Genomic DNA, 20922 nt, shown 5'->3' with positions numbered 1-20922 from the left:
TGAATCACTCTATATAATTACAAATATAAAAACCTCATTTATGTATAATCTCAAAAAAATCAAAACAAGCTAAAATAACAGGTTTTTGGTCTATCTATTCTCGTTCTAGCCAGTGCTCCGATATATCCTGCATGTGAGATTGTGCATATAAAAGATCTCTTTCTACTAATGGAAAACAAATATAGCGGGTTTCCTCTCTAAGACTATACGTCAAAATTACCAAATATTTGACATCCAATATCCGATGATTAATAAATGAATGTGCTCTAGTGGTGTCGTTAAACTTGTTTCTCTTGTTTATGAATGCATTTGATCAGAAAATCCTTGTCCTGTCAACGCGCACGTGACGAGGCATCTCGACTAAAGTTACGAACGAGTTTGCGGGGACGATGCAACGGTTATTGGTAGTATTTGTCTTAATCGTTCATATAAATGCAAATAGGTCAAGGATAACGTTACGACAATTAGGAAGGGCATATGGAGAAAATCGATGGAGAAAACAGGTTTTGTGAAGTCCATTTGTTTATTTTAGACGAGTTCTTTCAAAACGCCTATCCCTGGTTCTGTGTGTCAAGTCGCTTCTCGGTTAAAGACATGTTTGAAGGAACTGGTGGAATTGCATTGATTCGGACGTGTCAAACCTCTTCCTTCATGTCACCAAACTGCGTAACAATCCAAGGTTATTCCACGCTTTAGTCGAATACATTGACATATTCGTACACTTATGTTAGATGTCGATCACCTACGTTAAATCTTCAGGGAAATACTCGACAACTCGATAATAAAGTCTTCTTTTTTTAAATGTCGTTCCAGAATTGATGCGGTGACGATTTGTTTTGTTTTGGGGCTTTGTTTGTTCCTTCCTTTTTTTTGGATGTTGTTTGAAAAACGTGGATTGCACACAAATAATGGTATATTTTTCCCCAATTCCTGATCTGCTATTGTCCCTCCTCATTTGCTGTGTGCCCCCTAAATGCTTTCCTTCACATTTTCCATTTCCTCGAGTCACCTCCAGCCCTTCCCTTGTTGATATTGATATGTAGGGAAGCGCTAGAGTAAATTCTATGTAATGCTTTTGCAATCGGCTACAATTGAAAGGTCGCAAGCTACTGTGTGTAAAATACACATTTGTCTCCCAAATCTGATGCCACGGAGCTTTAGTTTGATTATTCTCGAGTCCAGACATGACATTAAACTTACATGTTGTTAACCAGTACCATCGCTACACGAAGAAACCCGACGCGCATATACGTCACCACAAGAACGTACAGCGCAGGTTCGTTTTGCATAGGAGCAGTGGGTTTCTTCGTGTAACGTTGGTACTGGTTAACAACATGTAAGTTTAATGTCATGGCTGGGCTCTGTGGCATCAGATTTAGGAAATAAATGTGTATTTTAGACACAATAGCTTGCGACCATTTGGTTGTCGCCGATTGCCAAAACATTACAAAGCGTTTCCTCTAGCGCTTACTTACATATCAATATCAATAAGGGAAGGGCTGAAGGTGACTCGAGCTAATTTTTTATATAGCCAAGGAACCTTTTATGACCGAGTTTGCCCCCAATATTGTCAATATTATTATTATCTGCTGTAACTATCGCGGAAAGTAAAAGCAACACCAAAAACTACTGAGCACAGACCCTTTTAAATGCCAATACCGGGGCAACCTAGGGAGACGTTCAACAACAGCCATTGATAGGCTAGGTCCCAATAACGAGCTACTCTCGGTATACTAAGTTCAAAACTATACGTAGCTCCCCTTTATATTTCGGCGAACCGTTAAAAAATGCGCCCAATTCCCAACATAGAAACTGAGCAATCTTTTCCTGTTGATTTAATCCTACGGGACATTAAAAATTCCATAGCACCAAAAATACCCCCCCCCCCCCCTTGCACCTGCTAGAGTGGGCGGTCCCCTCTCCCACCCACCCCAACCCTTTTCTGTACTGTGACAATGATAGGCGTGTGCTACAACAGCTTGCTCTGAATGTGCACGTCAAACCCTATAACCATGACCATACTATTAAGGCGCACTGGTATTGAAGCGCGCGCTGATCTGAGACCAGCAAAACATATACTCGACAAGAGTAGCAACGCATATGAGACTGTAAATATAGAAAATGAAAATGCACTTTACAAATGACTGCACTCTGTGTACAGATTACATGTTGCACCAAAAATGCAAAACATGAAAAATAAATAGACTATTTGAAAAAACAAACAAAAACCCCGCCTACTCTCGACCTTTAAGAGAATAGCTCAAATAATTGTGTTGTCAAATTCATGGGTTGATCAATTACGATAGTAGAAAGAAAAAAAAAATGTCGCTTTTCATTTTCATCTAGATAAAGAATAACTTTAATATTCAGTTTCAGAATTTTCTTTAAATTTTCATTTCAATTTATTTTCGTGCTTATATCCAATTAAGGTTCAAGCACGCTGTTCTGGACACACACCCCTCAGCTATCAGGGTTGTCTGTCCAGGACAGTGGGTTATTGTTAGTGGTTGGTGTCAGAGAAAAGGATGTAGTTGTTTTACACCTACCCATTGAGTCGTTAAAACTCGCTCTTGGTGGGAGCTGGTACCGGGCTGCGAACCCTGAACCTACCAGCCGTATGTACGACGACACCACCGAGGTTTAGATATGAGTACCATTTTACAAATATGAGTATAGAGCTTTAAAAGTGGTTCTCGATTTCAATGATTTAGATTTTTTTAAAGTTTGTTTTATTTAACGAGAGCACATCGATTTAATAATCATCCACTATTGGATGTCAAACATTTGGTGATTTGTGACTTGTAGTCTTAATGGAAAACCGCTACATTTCTCCATTAGTGGTAAGGTATCTTTTATATGCACTTTCCCAGAGACAGGACATCACACAAATATACCAGTCGTGATGCACTAGTTGGGACGGGGAAACACCCTAATCAGAGAATAAGACCACCGAAGTGGTTTCATCCTACAACGCAAGCACCTCAGGCGAGCGCTCTACGTCTAGTTTTTAAACTGACGCCGTATCGGATGAACCGATCTCTTTGATAAAGAAATATTAATGAGAATCACTAAGAAAGGACTATCTACTTAACGACACGCCAGTACATTTTAACATGATTAATACATTTGGTCTAGAGAGGAAACCCTCTGCCGCTACCAAATGGGAGCAAATGATATCTTGTTAGGGGTATTTTGAACAGACAGAACAGCATATACCAAAGCCTTTTGATATACTAGTTGTGTCACACTGGTTGGAAACAAAACCTGGCGGGAATTCCTCAAGCGATCGACTCTTATAGCATGACATATTACACTTCAGGCGAGGACATCAGTTCTGAGCTACAGCTTGCCCCACTAGGCAAAGAGAAGCAAATTTATCGAGTGGTTTGCACTGAAGTCCATAGCAGTGCGAATATTGTGACATTGTATTTACATATATTAGCATACATGTTAAACGTTACAATTCTAGCAAGGTTTGCCTAAAACCTCTCGTGCACCGGACCATTAATTGAACATAACTGGGCTTAAAATAGGCTGTCCTAAGTTTGTTGCTATTGTATCTGTGTTTCCGACAAGAGTATTTTCAGCAAGTTTGTTCAGGACAATGGTTTGATGAAATCTAGTTCCCCCCCAATCTGGGGTTATATCTACTAAAAACGATGCATCACTGATCAAAATGATGGCTGATGCTATTTCATATTTTGAACTTATCCATGTTTTTTTGTTTTTTTGTTATCTCTGGTCAACTCTTTCACACTTATTTTGTTCCATCGTTGTAGATAAAAGTGACAGACTTGACATCTGTGATGGCAGTACACGGTACGCGTGCCACCGGTGGGGCAGGATATGCTCACCTTTCGCAGTGATAGTGATTCATGAATGAAGGTCATCACAGCTGTACTTATTCTAATGGGCTCTGTCCGGTGCTAGTTTTGATTTAGTCAACTAGTCTGAAAATGGCAGTCCTCTTTGTGGGCGATCCACGAGGGATGGAATTTCCAATATAGAATCCCCTCGGAAATGGCTGTCCTATGGAATCATCCACCATTTTTCTAAATGCTCATTCGACTCTGTATTGTGCGGAGATACGACCTCGATCATGTGCTGCGGTTTTGTAGTTCAGATTCAATCAGATTGAGTTCCTACACATGGGTATTACCGAACACTTAACCAGAAAGGGAGTAATCGGCCGAGAGTTTTAGGCAATGCATGTGGCTTCCAAACTCCCAATGGATCGAACAGTACACTAGTACTCAATTTGGGTTCAAATTAGTCGTGTTTTGGACGTTCAAGAAAAAATAAGCATGCACATTAAATTTCTTGTGAGCACTCGCCATTCTGATTATACTATTCGGAGTAAGGATATTAACATCTCAGCATATTTTAAACTATAGCTACTTGGCGTCTAATATATGGTTCCTTTGACATTTGGCTAGTGTAAGAGAAAACCAGCAGCTACAACAGTGGAACCCCTCAAATCCGGGCTCTCTGTAAACCAGAATTCCCTAAAAAAAAACTACCAAGACATTTTTTTCACGATCCCTTAAGTATTAGTAAAACAAAACCTTTCTAAACAGGCTACCCCTTAAAACCGAACCTTGTTTTTCTTGGTCCCATGGGTTTAGAGGAGTTTCACTGTATATAACACATGCTGCTGCTACCAAATAACAGGTCTTTAATAAGTACTTAGCCACAAACAGGATTGCACTGTCGCAACCCCTGGTGTCGCCACAGACATCTTAATATCGCCAAGGATTGAATATATTTGGGATGACATTACAGATTGCTATAATGAACAAACTACAGCCATTAATATACTTGTCACTAGACGTTGGTCTGGACAGGATAAAAATAGGATGCGCCCACCAAGGGCAATCAATCCCATAATCCATCGCACCTCAGTTGAGAGATCTCTAACACAAAGTTACAATCCCGCAACTACAGCGCCACCTGGTGTATCAACTGTCTACTAAGTGACGCTATTATTCGTAAGCAGGACACCATACCACAATTCAGCGTCAACAGGATGGCACAATGATAATTGCCCATGTGTAATAAATATTTAAATCCTTCATCAAGTTAAGCCTCGCGGGTAATAATAATTCTAAGCAAATTCAGTTTTTGTCGCCAGTTTTGACTTGAGATGAATTATAATTAGCACCCTACATGCACCAGTGTATTGTTTTAGTCATCGGTAATTGTCTGGATTACAAATACTTCCAAGTGATGACAAACGTACATAACAGACATCTAAACATTTATTTCATCATAAAGCAACATAAAAAAAGGAGTAAAGATAGCGAAAACGTAACAAATAGTAAACAACCATATACCCATATTATTTCTCAGAAAATATTTTATAAAGCACAACTATTTTGAAAGGTTTCTTTTGTTGTTGTTGCGAAGTTCAGCTGCTGTTTTTGTTACGGTAGCAACCAAATTATAATATAAATAATATTAATACAAACTATTAAAGCAACACTGTGTAGGTCATACTGATAATGTATTAATAAATTAATGTGTCAGACACATGATTACTAAAAACACTGCATTATGTGACGCATTATCTCCATGTTGCGTACTGTAATTGTCTATGACAATGTTCTCCAATAATTATAAGTTCATAGCTTAACGAGCATACACCTGGTAGCATTATCGCCATGTTGCGTACTGTAATTGTCTATGACAATGTTCTTCAATAATTATAAGTTCATAGCTTAACGAGCATACACCTGGTAGCATTATCGCCATGTTGCGTACTGTAATTGTTTATGACAATGTTCTCCAATAATTATAAGTTCATAGCTTAACGAGCATACACCTGGTAGCATTATCGCCATGTTGCGTACTGTAATTGTCTATGACAATGTTCTTCAATAATTATAAGTTCATAGCTTAACGAGCATACACCTGGTAGCATTATCGCCATGTTGCGTACTGTAATTGTCTATGACAATGTTCTCCAATAACTATAAGTTCATAGCTTAGCGAGCATACAACTGGTAGAATTATCGCAATGTTGCTGTACTATAAATGTCTTAAACAATGTTCTCCAATAATTAGTTACTTCACAGCTTAAAAAATATGCACCTCTTTAATTTTATTCTTCTGACATTCCATTTCCAAGTCCATTTTTCTTATAAGTAATGTGCAGCTCGAAACAAACTCTTTTTTATTGGGACGAGTACAATAGTCAATTTATTACAACATACATGTACTTTCTATGGCACTGGACTTTCCCTTGCAAGGAACAATACTAAATAAAATTTAAAAATCCAAGCATGGTTTGTGCAGTCAATCAGTTATCAGAGGCCAGGAACTAATGAGATATCTCCCTTCCCGGGTAATGAATTTATAAACACAGTATAGGCCTGGTGCTTATAAAATGTTTAGTCTAGGATCAAGACTCAAACAAAGTCTGAGACTCTAATGTATGCGTGTAAGGTCATTAGAGATTTTAGTCTACACTCTATTGGAGTTAATTCATTCATTAAAATATCTCATTAGTTACTTTTCACCTCTCACAGTTTTATAAGCAGGGCTGAGATTATTATACAAGTCCAACTCCTTTTGATAACCCATAAAAATGTGCATGACTTGCTGCTTGCAAGAAATATTACAAATGATGTCATTACATATACAAATATCATATTATATTAATCTGTTTAATTCATATTAATAATTCAGCACATCCACATATTTAACTGAGAAGTGATCACATGATACCGGCCTCGGTGGCATCGTGGTTAGGCCATTGGTCTACAGGCTGGTAGGTACTGGGTTCGGATCCCAGTCGAGGCATGGTATTTTTTATCCAGATACCGACTCCAAACCCTGAGTGAGTGCTCTGCAACGCTCAATGGGTAGGTGTAAACCACTTGCACCGATAAGTGATCCATAACTGGTTCAACAAAGGCCATGGTTTGTGCTATCCTGCTTGTGGGAAGAGCAAATAAAAGATCCCTTGCTGCTTGTCATAAAGAGTAGCCTATGTGGCGACAGCGGGTTTCCTCTAAAAAAATAGTGTCAGAATGACCATATGTTTGACGTCCAATAGCCAATAATAAGATAAAAAAATCAATGTGCTCTAGTGGTGTCGTTAAATAAAACAAACTTTACTTTGATCACATGATTGTCACGCACTGGGTTAATGCTGAAAATCCATTCTTATAATATTCATGGAATGGAAAGACTATGTCAGCAACCCAAATCAAATAGCACTTTATATGAATCTGTTTAATCCATATTAATAATTCAGCACATTCACATATTTAACTGAGAATTAATTGATCACATGATTTTCACCCACTGGTTAATACTAAAAATCCATTGTTACACTATTCATGGAATGATAGTCTAATGTCTTGAATGAACCTTTGCCCAGATAGTAGGTATTGCTGAATATTTGTTCATAGTGTCATTACTTACAAAACAGTTTGCACAACAACGATACTATAAAATAGAGTGTTGTGGAATGTTCTGCTGTGATGTAAGTTGACAAAGAACACAAAGATTGTGTTTGTAATAGCAAGTTCTCCACATATAGTTATCATATTTAGCATGCCAAGGGCAGATATATAATTTTCTACAGTGGGGGTGCAACTTTAGAAAATGGCACCAAAGGACACTAACAGACATTATATACAATTAATTGTCCCCAGAACTAACTAGATTATCAATATATCTCCCCTACCAAAATGATATCAATTCAATGCATTAAATATTAAATTTTAGGGGCAAGTCAAAGCTTAGGGTGTGCATCCAAGAAACCCTGTATGCACACCTGCATGTCTTAAACATGTCAAATACAAATTGGGTCAAGAGATATATTAAACATCTATATAAAAATCACAAATCATCTTGAAATAAACAGAAAGTGTACAAATGTTAATATAAACATCACAGATGTCAATACATGTACAATACATTCATGAAAAACAGACATATCTGGTTGAATGTCATACCTCTGTGTAAGACAGAGTTCAAAATATTGTTTTACAAAATAATCATAACAATACTATACCATATGCACTCATGATCAGTGTTAAACACATACAAAATAATAAATATTACTAAACCCCAAGAAGAATGTACAAATATAAAGAAAAAATAGCAGTAGAAAATGTATTTATATATATAATTATATAAATATAGGTTTGATATTCTTTTATAATCATGCTTTAATAAAAAATAACTTCCTTCATTCACCTTAAAGGTATTTTACAGGTTGTTTGTTATTACTTTTGACCTTTTCATTAAAACATTTTCTTTTCACATTTTAATGACACTCTGTTTGCACTTATGTATTTTGTATTTGTCCCTTTCATATACATTTTTGGACTTAGTTTTATGCCTATTTTGGCAAATCCTTTAACAATACATAACATATTTGTAAAAGATCATATCAGGCAGTCTGTACTGACACTGCTATATCAATGCCACTGACTAAAACCAAGCAATAAGAGAGACAATCTGGAATGGCCGGAGGGTCAGACAGACAGTGGCGGGTTGACCAGGTGTAAACAGCAGCGAGTCATCATCATCAGCCAGAACATCTTCCAGTCCTGTACACCTGAAACAAAATACACCTGTCTTATGATGGTCTCACACAATTTTTATGAAGTATTTTAGAGATAATTGTTTTATATAGCCCTAAATAAGAATTCAAGCTTTTAAGCATTACTGAATAGAACAGAATAGAACAGAGCAGAATACAACAGAATAGAATATAAATTGTATTAGAATAGAATAGAACAGAATTAACAGAACAGAATAGAATAGAACAATACAGAATACAGCAGAATAATAGAACAGAAGAGAACAGAAGAGCACAGAATAATAGAATGGAACACAATAAAATAAAATAACACATAATTATACTAAATAAATTTAATAATATATAAACAAAAAAATGTTTTAATTTTATTCATAAATAAAAAAGCAAAGAAAAGAAAGTTATACAAACTTTAACTTAAACTATGGTACTGCAAAAGAAAACAAAAATCACACTGACATACAAAATTAAAGTTACATTCTCTGGTTACCATATTATAACATCATGTACAAATGTGAAATACAAGCTCAAATGCACTTTTAAAAAAGTCGTGTGTGTTCGCTATGAACGGATATCGTCAAACGTATACACATGATTCGTCACCTGTGCCGCCATAGCTCGGCAAAGCACAAACGACAGCCTGTTGTCAGTTTCAGTTAACACGTGCGTTTGTTGATTTCAAATTGTAGGGTTCGTCTCAAAAAATTAAAAGAGAAATCTTGCGCTGTACGAAGAACGTTCGGTTGAGTATACGGTACTAGAGTCTTTCGTTAAAACCGGTTTGATCTTGACAACATATTTGAGACAGTCGTACCTTCCTATTTCAGAATTGATATTTTATAAAGTGTTAGTAAAACTTTCAACGTTTAGTTTGTATACTAGTAACACATTAATCATGTATATAATTTTTAAAATAAAATATACTAAAGTAAACAATGAACGTTTACACTTCTTAATTTTTTACGTGTTAAAATCGACAAATTCAAATAAATATTATTTCTTTTGGAAAGGGTAAAATTGGGGGGGGGGGGGGGGGATTGTTTAATGACATCAAAGATAATGCATATTGATTTAATAATCATCCGACCACATACAACTGTAAATAAAATGTGCTGAGTACGTCATTAAATTAAACATATCCTATCCTTCCTTCAATCTGCTATTGAATGTCTAACATTTGGTAATTCTGACATATAATCTTAGAGAGGAATCGGGTGCATGTGCAGGGGGAGGGTATTGGAGGTCGAAACCCTTACTTGCCCAAGCTTAAAAAAAATTGAAATGTATTTTTTGGGGGAGCATGGCCCCATATAAACTTCGCTCAACACAGTCTATAACCCCAACCCCGCTGAAATCACTGCACATGCACCTTGGAACCCCGCTACATTTTTATTTAGCAAGGGATTATTTATATGTACCATCCCACAGACAGGTTATCACATACCATGGTCTTTTTGTATACCCGCCAATGGGGATCGATCCTAGACTGACCACGCATTTAAAAACCCCCACCTTTTTAGGTCTAAGTAATGAATGAAAATAACATATAGTCTTGAAAAATGTTACGTAAATTGAACACAGTACCCTCTTCCTCTACCCCTAAGCATTACGTAATTAGTAACACCCCCTTACATGTAACGCGTATGCCAAAAGCTGGCCACTGTAAAAAATTTAAGGCAAATCCCCCACTCACCGACCCCTGGAAAGGCGTTGTACCATACCTCTATGGATATAAATATGTTTTGGAGATATGAGACGACCCCTCAATCAAGACAGTTAAATTTGTTGAAAAATTGAAAAATCTCACGTGATCTCTTGTTGGGGAATTCTATACTTGTGATAAGCCAATGAAAACCGAGATCGGTACGAGCCCATCAAAAGTGTCCCACTTTCAAAATACTGGCTTTGTTTTTGACCTGAATAAGCCAGCGTAGTGAAACCAATGCGGAGTGCGGCGTCATATATGCACCAAACGTAATTGGATTTTCTGTTCTATATGCTTAAATAATAAAAATATTCCAAGGAATGTAGTTTTAATGAAACTGATGAAACCAGCCTGTCTTAAGCCAATCAAAAAAATACAAAAGCTATTTCTGCTACACAAGAAAGAACGTAATGCTAAACCACCAGACAATGCACTGTCAGCATCAGTTTGAAGATGTAATTCTGGCGATGTTTTAACTGGAGCTCAAGCTTACAGATGTCAGATGTATCAGCTACACGACTTCAGACAGGATTAACTCTTTAACCGTCATCACAGCAATAGTCTTTTCTTAATAAGCTGTTATATGATCCATGACACAATACATCGAAAACAAAGCCAGATAAAAACTTCAACGACGCAATGACAGAAAAATCAATCTGTATCAATTGAAACAAAGTAAAGTCTGTACGTACCTCAATTAAGCAACTGCCTGTCTTTATTCCAGCAAGAATTCTCTCAAAGCATTTAATATAACATAATGTGACCAATACTAAGCATGATCTTTGTTAGGATTCCACTTTTCGTTCATTATTTGGCTGTATAACACATAGATATTGATTGTGCACAAACAGTGACATGATACATAAGTTTTATGATCCTTCTACTATCCAATAAACGAAAGAACAGAAATATAGTTGTGTAACTGTAACAGAATAAAAATCAACCTCAACTGAGGGGATTCAAACCACAGACTCTCACTATGAGAGTCCAGCGCTCTACCAACTGAGCTACAATGTAATAGGGAAATTCCCACTAGCTACTGCCAGTAGGAGCATTTTATACCAACACTACTACATACTCCCCCCTCAAGTGAAACTACGTCCCGGAGCTGTGGGCCACGGACAGTTGAATTGTTATGGGTCCTGACTGGGTTATAATTGTATCCTTGTGTTAAGAACACACCCAGTCCCTACGTCGTCTCCATATGTAACAGAATAAAAATCAATCTCCCCTGAGGGGATTTGAACCACGGACTCTACAGTACAAAAGTTCAGTGCTTTACCAACTGAGCTAATAGGGAAATTCCCTATTAGGTACTGCCAGTAGGAGCACTTTATACCTACACTACTACATAACTTTAGACCACACATGAACTATTTCCTCCAAGATACAAATCATTTACCAGGTTATGAAGATACAACAATGAACAGAAATAATTTACTTTTTATGACTGAAGAATTAACTTCAGTGTTTTGTTCACTTAACATGATTAATTTGGATTACTTTTAAAAAAAATGAATAATTAACTAATTTCAGCCCACCATCAGAAATGTCAGTTAGTGTATGCAGTGTTCATATTTCGCCAAATGATTATACTTTAAAAATACAAAACTTGCATCAACTTGTGTTTGTGTTGTTTTTACTGTTTCTAAACACTGATCAGTATACTTTTTTTTCAGTTTATGTCCAATATATTTCAAACTGTCATTCAGTCCATAGTCTGTGTATTGTAGATTGTGTGTGTATGACATTTTGTAGCTCTGTAACAAACCTTTTGACATTTTTAACAGGCAGGTTGAGAGTTAGTGTCACTGAAGTTTTTCCACCAAATGCTTCATAAAGTCTCAAAATCATAGCTCGCTCAACTCTCTCCGCCTGAAATAAAACAGACACGCTCAAATGACATCATCTCAATGTACAAAACTAGCTCTAAGAATGTCATGTCAAATATCATTCCAATACTATTTTGTTATAAAAGCAAGGACTGGTCTAAAAGATATGTGATTTAAAAAATCATATGTTCATAAATGCATTACACTCCCTTGATGCACAGTCTGTCTAGGATCGACCACTGTTGCTGGGCCCATTGGGCCATTTCTCATTCCAATCAGTGCACCACGACTGGTACATGAAAGCCTGTGGCATGTGCTATTCTGTCTGTGGCATGGTGCATATAAAAGATCAATTGCTGCTAATGGGAAAAAAATGTAGTGGGTTTCCTCTCTAAGATTATATGTTATGTTAAAATTACAAAATATTTGACATCCAATAGTCAATGATAAATAAATCAATGTGCTTTAGTGGTGTCATTAAAACAAACTTTAACTTTAACTCAGTTTTGCACAACTTTTGGCAATTCTTAAACTAAATACAAAATGTAGATAATTTCCATTATTTTCTTTATTTAAATTAATACAATAACTGTTTATTTTATGTTCATGTCAAATGACTAAAGGTTACTGTTTATTGAAACAACATGCAGAGATCTCTTTTAAAGTTGTTTTCATACAAATGTGAGAATTCAGAGCTCTCATATTTGGCTACTGCTGGAAAAGGCTGTTCTGTAGAATGGGGAATTCCCCTTGTACTATGTATCAATTTCTGGGGAAAAGACTGACTATTGTATTTGATCTTGATGTAACAGTTATACACTTGGAATTATAAAAACTGAAAGTGGTAATTATTTATTTTCATCAATTATGAAACACAGAACTACTTTACACACTTATGCCAAAGCACTAAGCTATTCATATAGTGTGCATGTAAAATGGTTCTTTGGTTCATACTTTCATGAACATCAAAAATGATCACATTCAATTGTTAAATGAACGTTAAGTTTGAACCCACTTCTCTAGAACATAACAAATTGACTGCCACTTAATGATAAAAAAGTGGTATGACACTAAATCAAATTCAATTTCGTGAATCGTGACTTACTCTGAGATTTAATCAAACTGTCAATATATCGGAATGAAGAGGTATATGCCACATCAACCCTGAACGTCTTGGCAGTGACATCACACACAAGAATTATTGCTTTTCTTAAATTCAAGATGAACACTTGACCCAAATACAACAATCTGCACCAAACTGTAGTCCTCTCAATCAATAAATGAGCACCACTTGACGGAATGATTTTGTTTTCTTTGAAGCTACACATTTAATATCAGCAGTTGATTGAGCGTATGTCCTCTAGGTACCTCGTTACACTGTTTTAATGGAACTTTTGAATATTTGTATTGATATTTGAATGTTTGTATTGATATTGATCATCAATATATTTCATGTACTTACCTTTGTCTGACATCCAATAGCTGATGTGTTTATTCATGCTAAGGTGTCATTAAACATTCATTCATTAATGCATGCATGCATGCACACTCACTCACTCACTCACTGATTTATTTATTTATTTATTTATTTATTTATTTATTTATTCAATCAATCAATTATTCATTCAATCATATATTCAATCAATCAATCATTTATTCATTTTCATTCATTCATTCGTTCATCCATGTGAAGGCTCTATCCCTTAATATGAGGCATACATATAAAAAGGATATATACTAGGCATCTGAAATGTTCCTTTAAACATAAACAGGTGACTGTTGTGCAAAGTGACCTTTATTTGGAAGTTACATATTTACAACAAAAACCAGATGAAATAAAAGCTCTGACATGCAGATCGATACATGTATATAGAACACTTAAACAGGCACCTGTAACATGTTTACAACAAAAACCAGATGAAATAAAAGCTCTGACATGCAGATCGATACATGTATATAGAACACTTAAACAGGCACCTGTAACATGTTTACAACAAAAACCAGATGAAATAAAAGCTCTGACATGCAGAAACATGTATATAGAACACTTAAACAGGCACCTGTAACATGTTTACAACAAAAACCAGATGAAATAAATGCTCTGACATGCAGATACATGTATATAGAACACTTAAACAGGCACCTGTAACATGTTTACAACAAAAACCAGATGAAATAAATGCTCTGACATGCAGATACATGTATATAGAACACTTAAACAGGCACCTGTAACATGTTTACAACAAAAACCAGATGAAATAAAAGCTCTGACATGCAGATACATGTATATAGAACACTTAAACAGGCACCTGTAACATGTTTACAACAAAAACCAGATGAAATAAATGCTCTGACATGCAGATACATGTATATAGAACACTTAAACAGGCACCTGTAACATGTTTACAACAAAAACCAGATGAAATAAAAGCTCTGACATGCAGATACATGTATATAGAACACTTAAACAGGCACCTGTAACATGTTTACAACAAAAACCAGATGAAATAAATGCTCTGACATGCAGATACATGTATATAGAACACTTAAACAGGCACCTGTAACATGTTTACAACAAAAACCAGATGAAATAAAAGCTCTGACATGCAGATACATGTATATAGAACACTTAAACAGGCACCTGTAACATGTTTACAACAAAAACCAGATGAAATAAAAGCTCTGACATGCAGATACATGTATATAGAACACTTAAACAGGCACCTGTAACATGTTTACAACAAAAACCAGATGAAATAAAAGCTCTGACATGCAGAAACATGTATATAGAACACTTAAACAGGCACCTGTAACATGAAATAAATGCTCTGACATGCAGATACATGTATATAGAACACTTAAACAGGCACCTGTAACATGCAATATCAAAAACATGTTATCAATAAAACAAACAAACACTGTAACTTTCGAGTCAACAGAAAACATGTTATCAATAAAACAAACAAACACTATAACTTTCGAGTCAACAAAAAACATGTTATCAATAAAACAAACACTATAACTTTCGAGTCAACAAAAAACATGTTATCAATAAAACAAACAAACACTGTAACTTTCGAGTCAACAAAAAACATTTGTCAAGTTCCCAAACAATAAGTGACTGCTTTTCCATGAAATTTTGATGAAAAAACCCCGGAATTGTGTACTTAATCCAATACTTCTCAATCTTTTCCTTCCGCGCAGTGTAAAGCTGTAATGAAAACAGCTTGGTGTTTTGTAGGCCAAATTACTTTTTTTCTTCTTTATTTTTTGTTCCACTTGAGGACAGTTTCCTGGTGATACTTCCCTTGATTAAATTTACTTCTCTTGTTTGCAGACACTTACATCTGGAGCCATTTTTCAAATTAACTTCACTCATTTGAGACAGGGACTTCCTGTATCGGCTAACACTGGCAGACTATCCCATGTTTTATATACTGCAATTTTACTGTTGTATTCATTTTAACTAATTCAGGTTTTACCATTTTTCATTTTTCAATGACAAATACACATGAATATCTTATTTTTGGAGAATATTGATCGATAAGTAGCAGTTAGGCTATAGACTACATGTATATTTAGTTGTAGTTATATGCGAGTCATTTCAAGTTTGAAGTTAAAGATGAATTGTATTTGTTGCAAATGCCATATTTTGCTATAATTTAGTGAAGGTTTTTTAATGAATACTGGATAAAAGTTGTAAAATCCTGAAAGTGAACAAAAATAACAAAAAAAAAAAAATTACTAAAAATTCTACAAGTAACCTGAAATTCATAAAAACTTTAGACATATATTAAAAATGAATAAAACCAAATATAATGACCACAGATAAAGAAAATACTTTAGTATTAAACATCTACATACTGCAAAATTTATATATAAATATTATGTATCATACTGAGAATACTGCTTACCATCTTTACAGCTTCCAGCACAACCTGTGGTGTACTGAGTGAGAAGAAACCTGCTGTGGTGGACGGAACCTGTGGGACATACTGGACAACGAGAGGACTGTTGAGGTTGTAAGCCTGCTGAATCACACCGGCATCCTGCAAGCTCCCTATCGAAAAACAATTACAGCTGATGGTTTAAAAAACAACAAAACCCATGAAATAAAATGTTAATTTGTTTTGTTTAATGACACCACTAGAACACATTGATTTATTAATCATCAGCCAATGAATGTCAAACACTTAGTAATTTTGACATAGTCTTAGAGAAAAAACCCGCTATTATTTTTCCATTAGTAGCAAGGGATCTTTTATATGCACTATCACAGAGACAGGATAGCATACACCACAACCTTTGATATACCAGTCATCGTGCACTGGCTTGTATAAGAAATAGCCCAATGGGCCAACCGATGGGGATCGATCCTAGACAGACTGTGCATAAGGCGAGTGCTTTACCACTGGGCTATGTCCCTACCCCACATGAAATAAAACCCAAAATTATCATAAGCTTTGTCAAAAAAACCCAAGAAAGATGAAAGCTAGATATACATCAGTCTTATTATAAAGAGTACTACATGTATGTGAGTGACCATTAAGTAACACCTATTTCATAAAAAATTGTTTCAAAACTTATTAAAGTGACAAGAACAAGTTGAATAAATTAACATAAAAAATTGTAAGTTACCTGCAAATAGTATATAAAAGAACATGTGTAGGATTCTGTTTCTATTTAGCCCAGGGGTGTGTGTGGTGTGGGGTGGTGGGTGTAGCTCAGTGGTAAAGCACTCACCTGATGCATGGTCAGTTTAGAATCGATCCCATTGGGCTATTTCTCATTCCAGTCAGTTCACCATGACTTGTATATATCAAAGGCTGTGGTATGTGCTATCCTGTCTCTGGGATGGTGCACATAAAAGATTCCTTGCTACTAATGGATCAATGTAGCAGGCTTCTTCTCTAAGACTGTCAGAATTACCAAATGTTTGACATCCAACAGCCGATGATTAACAAAACAATGTGCTCTAGTGGTGTCATTAAACAAAAGAAACTTTAACTACTATGCTCTTAAAACATCAAGTTAAAAAATATAAGACATCTGTTCCATCTACAATTTAGTTAAGGTCCTTGCATATTTAAATTACAAATGGGGTTAACTTTTACACCATCAATCACTTTACTGTGCATTTCAAACAAGTGCATCTGTAAATGTTTGTTTAAACACAAGGAGCTAAAGATAACAAGGTCCACATAAAACAAAAAATATTTTAATTTAACCAGTTTAAACTGAATATTAGCCTAAAACATGTCTTAATTAAGTACTCCATAAGTTTTACCATAGCTAGCTTGTCAATTGGTCAAATTACCACCACTTCAAATCTGTTAAACTTTTAAGTGCAGAACTTTATTAGTTTGGCTATTAGTACATGTATCTGTAGTGTTAATTTCAGTGGATAGTTTGGAGTTGACATGTTGGCCAACATCGTAAACAGTTGATGAGATGTCATTAAAACTGATATCCAATATATTTAGGATATATACATGTAACCACGTGGTTCCATTCTTCCGGCTTCAGTGGTTAAGCTATTTGGACAAAAATTAAGGCAGGTGGATCATGGCTTAACTTGTTTCCTTTATCTGTCCCCAAACAGTCGAACCAGAGGGGGCTATAGGTTCCATAGCATGGGTTTGTATTTCAGTACCAGATCCACCCAGAGTGAGTATTAATGACTAAGTGGGTCTAGGTGTAATTAAGGCAGGTGGATCATGGCTTAACTTGTTTCCTTTATCTGTCCCCAAACAGTCGAACCAGAGGGGACCATAGGTTCCATAGCATGGATTTGTATTTCAGTACCAGATCCACCCAGAGTGAGTATTAATGACTAAGTGGGTCTAGGTGTAATTAAGGCAGGTGGATCATGGCTTAACTTGTTTCCTTTATCTGTCCCCAAACAGTCGAACCAGAGGGGACCATAGGTTCCATAGCATGGGTTTGTATTTCAGTACCAGATCCACCCAGAGTGAGTATTAATGACTAAGTGGGTCTAGGTGTAATTAAGGCAGGTGGATCATGGCTTAACTTGTTTCCTTTATCTGTCCCCAAACAGTCGAACCAGAGGGGACCATAGGTTCCATAGCATGGGTTTGTATTTCAGTACCAGATCCACCCAGAGTGAGTATTAATGACTAAGTGGGTCTAGGTGTAATTAAGGCAGGTGGATCATGGCTTAACTTGTTTCCTTTATCTGTCCCCAAACAGTCGAACCAGAGGGGGCTATAGGTTCCATAGCATGGGTTTGTATTTCAGTACCAGATCCACCCAGAGTGAGTATTAATGACTAAGTGGGTCTAGGTGTAATTAAGGCAGGTGGATCATGGCTTAACTTGTTTCCTTTATCTGTCCCCAAACAGTCGAACCAGAGGGGACCATAGGTTCCATAGCATGGGTTTGTATTTCAGTACCAGATCCACCCAGAGTGAGTATTAATGACTAAGTGGGTCTAGGTGTAATTAAGGCAGGTGGATCATGGCTTAACTTGTTTCCTTTATCTGTCCCCAAACAGTCGAACCAGAGGGGACCATAGGTTCCATAGCATGGGTTTGTATTTCAGTACCAGATCCACCCAGAGTGAGTATTAATGACTAAGTGGGTCTAGGTGTAATTAAGGCAGGTGGATCATGGCTTAACTTGTTTCCTTTATCTGTCCCCAAACAGTCGAACCAGAGGGGACCATAGGTTCCATAGCATGGGTTTGTATTTCAGTACCAGATCCACCCAGAGTGAGTATTAATGACTAAGTGGGTCTAGGTGTAATTAAGGCAGGTGGATCATGGCTTAACTTGTTTCCTTTATCTGTCCCCAAACAGTCGAACCAGAGGGGGCTATAGGTTCCATAGCATGGGTTTGTATTTCAGTACCAGATCCACCCAGAGTGAGTATTAATGACTAAGTGGGTCTAGGTGTAATTAAGGCAGGTGGATCATGGCTTAACTTGTTTCCTTTATCTGTCCCCAAACAGTCGAACCAGAGGGGACCATAGGTTCCATAGCATGGGTTTGTATTTCAGTACCAGATCCACCCAGAGTGAGTATTAATGACTAAGTGGGTCTAGGTGTAATTAAGGCAGGTGGATCATGGCTTAACTTGTTTCCTTTATCTGTCCCCAAACAGTCGAACCAGAGGGGACCATAGGTTCCATAGCATGGGTTTGTATTTCAGTACCAGATCCACCCAGAGTGAGTATTAATGACTAAGTGGGTCTAGGTGTAATTAAGGCAGGTGGATCATGGCTTAACTTGTTTCCTTTATCTGTCCCCAAACAGTCGAACCAGAGGGGACCATAGGTTCCATAGCATGGGTTTGTATTTCAGTACCAGATCCACCCAGAGTGAGTATTAATGACTAAGTGGGTCTAGGTGTAATTAAGGCAGGTGGATCATGGCTTAACTTGTTTCCTTTATCTGTGTCGAACCAGAGGGGACCAAGGTTCCATAGCATGGGTTTGTATTTCAGTACCAGATCCACCCAGAGTGAGTATTAATGACTAAGTGGGTCTAGGTGTAATTAACCATAACCCACAGTCCTGACATAGCCCACTGAGGTGAATGCCCAGGAAAGCTTGTTTGAACCTTAATTGGATACATAAACACATGCATATAAATCTTTTTAAAAGAATGAATAAATATGGTTAAAAAAATCTCACACATTCTTGCAAATAGGTGCATGGGTGTAGGAAGGTGCCAAAAAGTGTGTGTGTGTGTGGGGGGGGGGGGGGGGCACACACACACACAGTGGGGGGCACATATATATATATTATATATATCCTGCTCTCACAAAGTGGGGGGCACATGCCCCCCTTGCCTCCACCCCCCAACCTGCTTCCTACACCAATATATATATATATATATATATATAAATATATATACATGTATAAATATATAAAACAACATAGCTGCTCTCACAAAGTGGTGGGCACATGCCCCCCTTGCCTCAACCCCCCACCTGCTTCCTATGCCAATGAGCTGTGTAAAAAATAAGATTCCTGTTTGGTAGACATATACATGTATGTACATATAGGTTTAAACAGATTACCATGTGTGTGGATGTTTGGGACTTAATGGATAATGGAAGATTAATGGGTGAAGATACAGATGGATAAATGGACAGATAGATTTTATGGATGGAAACAAGGATTGGTACAGATTGAGGAATCAACAAATAAACTCGAAATAAATAAATAAATAATGCAAACAGAACTATATTTTATTACAGTACACAATGTAGCTGTTCTTGTAAAAAACCCAAATTTCATGCCAGTAATATAAAAATATATAATATTTATATATATACTCTTCAAAAGAAGAAACGCAAAACCACATTGTCGTAACATTTGGAGAATTGATTTAATTATTGAATGGTGAGTCCGATAATTACCAAATGTTGCAGGATTGTTCACAATTCACTCTAGTCCATTGTGAGTAAGTGATAGGACACACCACCAAGGTCAATACCGGGTGTGGCCTCCGCGTGTGTTGACAACTGCCTGGCACCGCCTGCCCATTGAAGCAACCAGAGTACGGATGACGTCCCGGGGGATGGTGGCCCACTCGGCCTGCAAGGCTGCTGCCAGCTCGGGCAGGGTCTGGGGCTGTGGTTGTCGCTGTCGGAGGTGTCGGTCCAACTCGTCCCATAGATGCTCAATTGGGTTCAAATCCGGTGATATCGATGGCCAAGGAAGGACATTAATGTTGTTGTTCTGTAGGAAAGCCGTTGTGAGACGTGCTGTGTGAGGCCTGGCGTTGTCATGTTGGAACACTGCGTTGGCGTTGGCCATAACTGGAACGATGTGTGGCCGGAGGATCTGGTCAATGTAGCCCTGT

General features: G+C 36.9%; 1 protein-coding gene across 1 annotated transcript in view; it reads right to left on the bottom strand.

Annotated features, from left to right (window-relative positions):
* Positions 1–7001: 7001 nt before the first annotated feature.
* The window catches only part of LOC121371616 (alpha-mannosidase 2C1-like), a 61100-nt gene continuing 47179 nt past the window's right edge, over positions 7002–20922 (bottom strand). The window contains exons 29-31 of the mRNA XM_041497632.1: positions 16006–16151; positions 12031–12134; positions 7002–8572 (exon numbers count right to left, since the gene is read on the bottom strand). Of these exons, the coding sequence (XP_041353566.1) occupies positions 8446–8572; positions 12031–12134; positions 16006–16151 (377 nt within the window). The 3' untranslated portion in view covers positions 7002–8445. The remainder of the gene's footprint in view (positions 8573–12030; positions 12135–16005; positions 16152–20922) is intronic.

Source organism: Gigantopelta aegis, chromosome 4 (assembly GCF_016097555.1).
Source record: "Gigantopelta aegis isolate Gae_Host chromosome 4, Gae_host_genome, whole genome shotgun sequence".
In the NCBI taxonomy this organism is placed as follows: Eukaryota; Metazoa; Mollusca; class Gastropoda; order Neomphalida; family Peltospiridae; genus Gigantopelta; species Gigantopelta aegis.
This window is presented reverse-complemented; position numbering and strand designations above follow the sequence as displayed.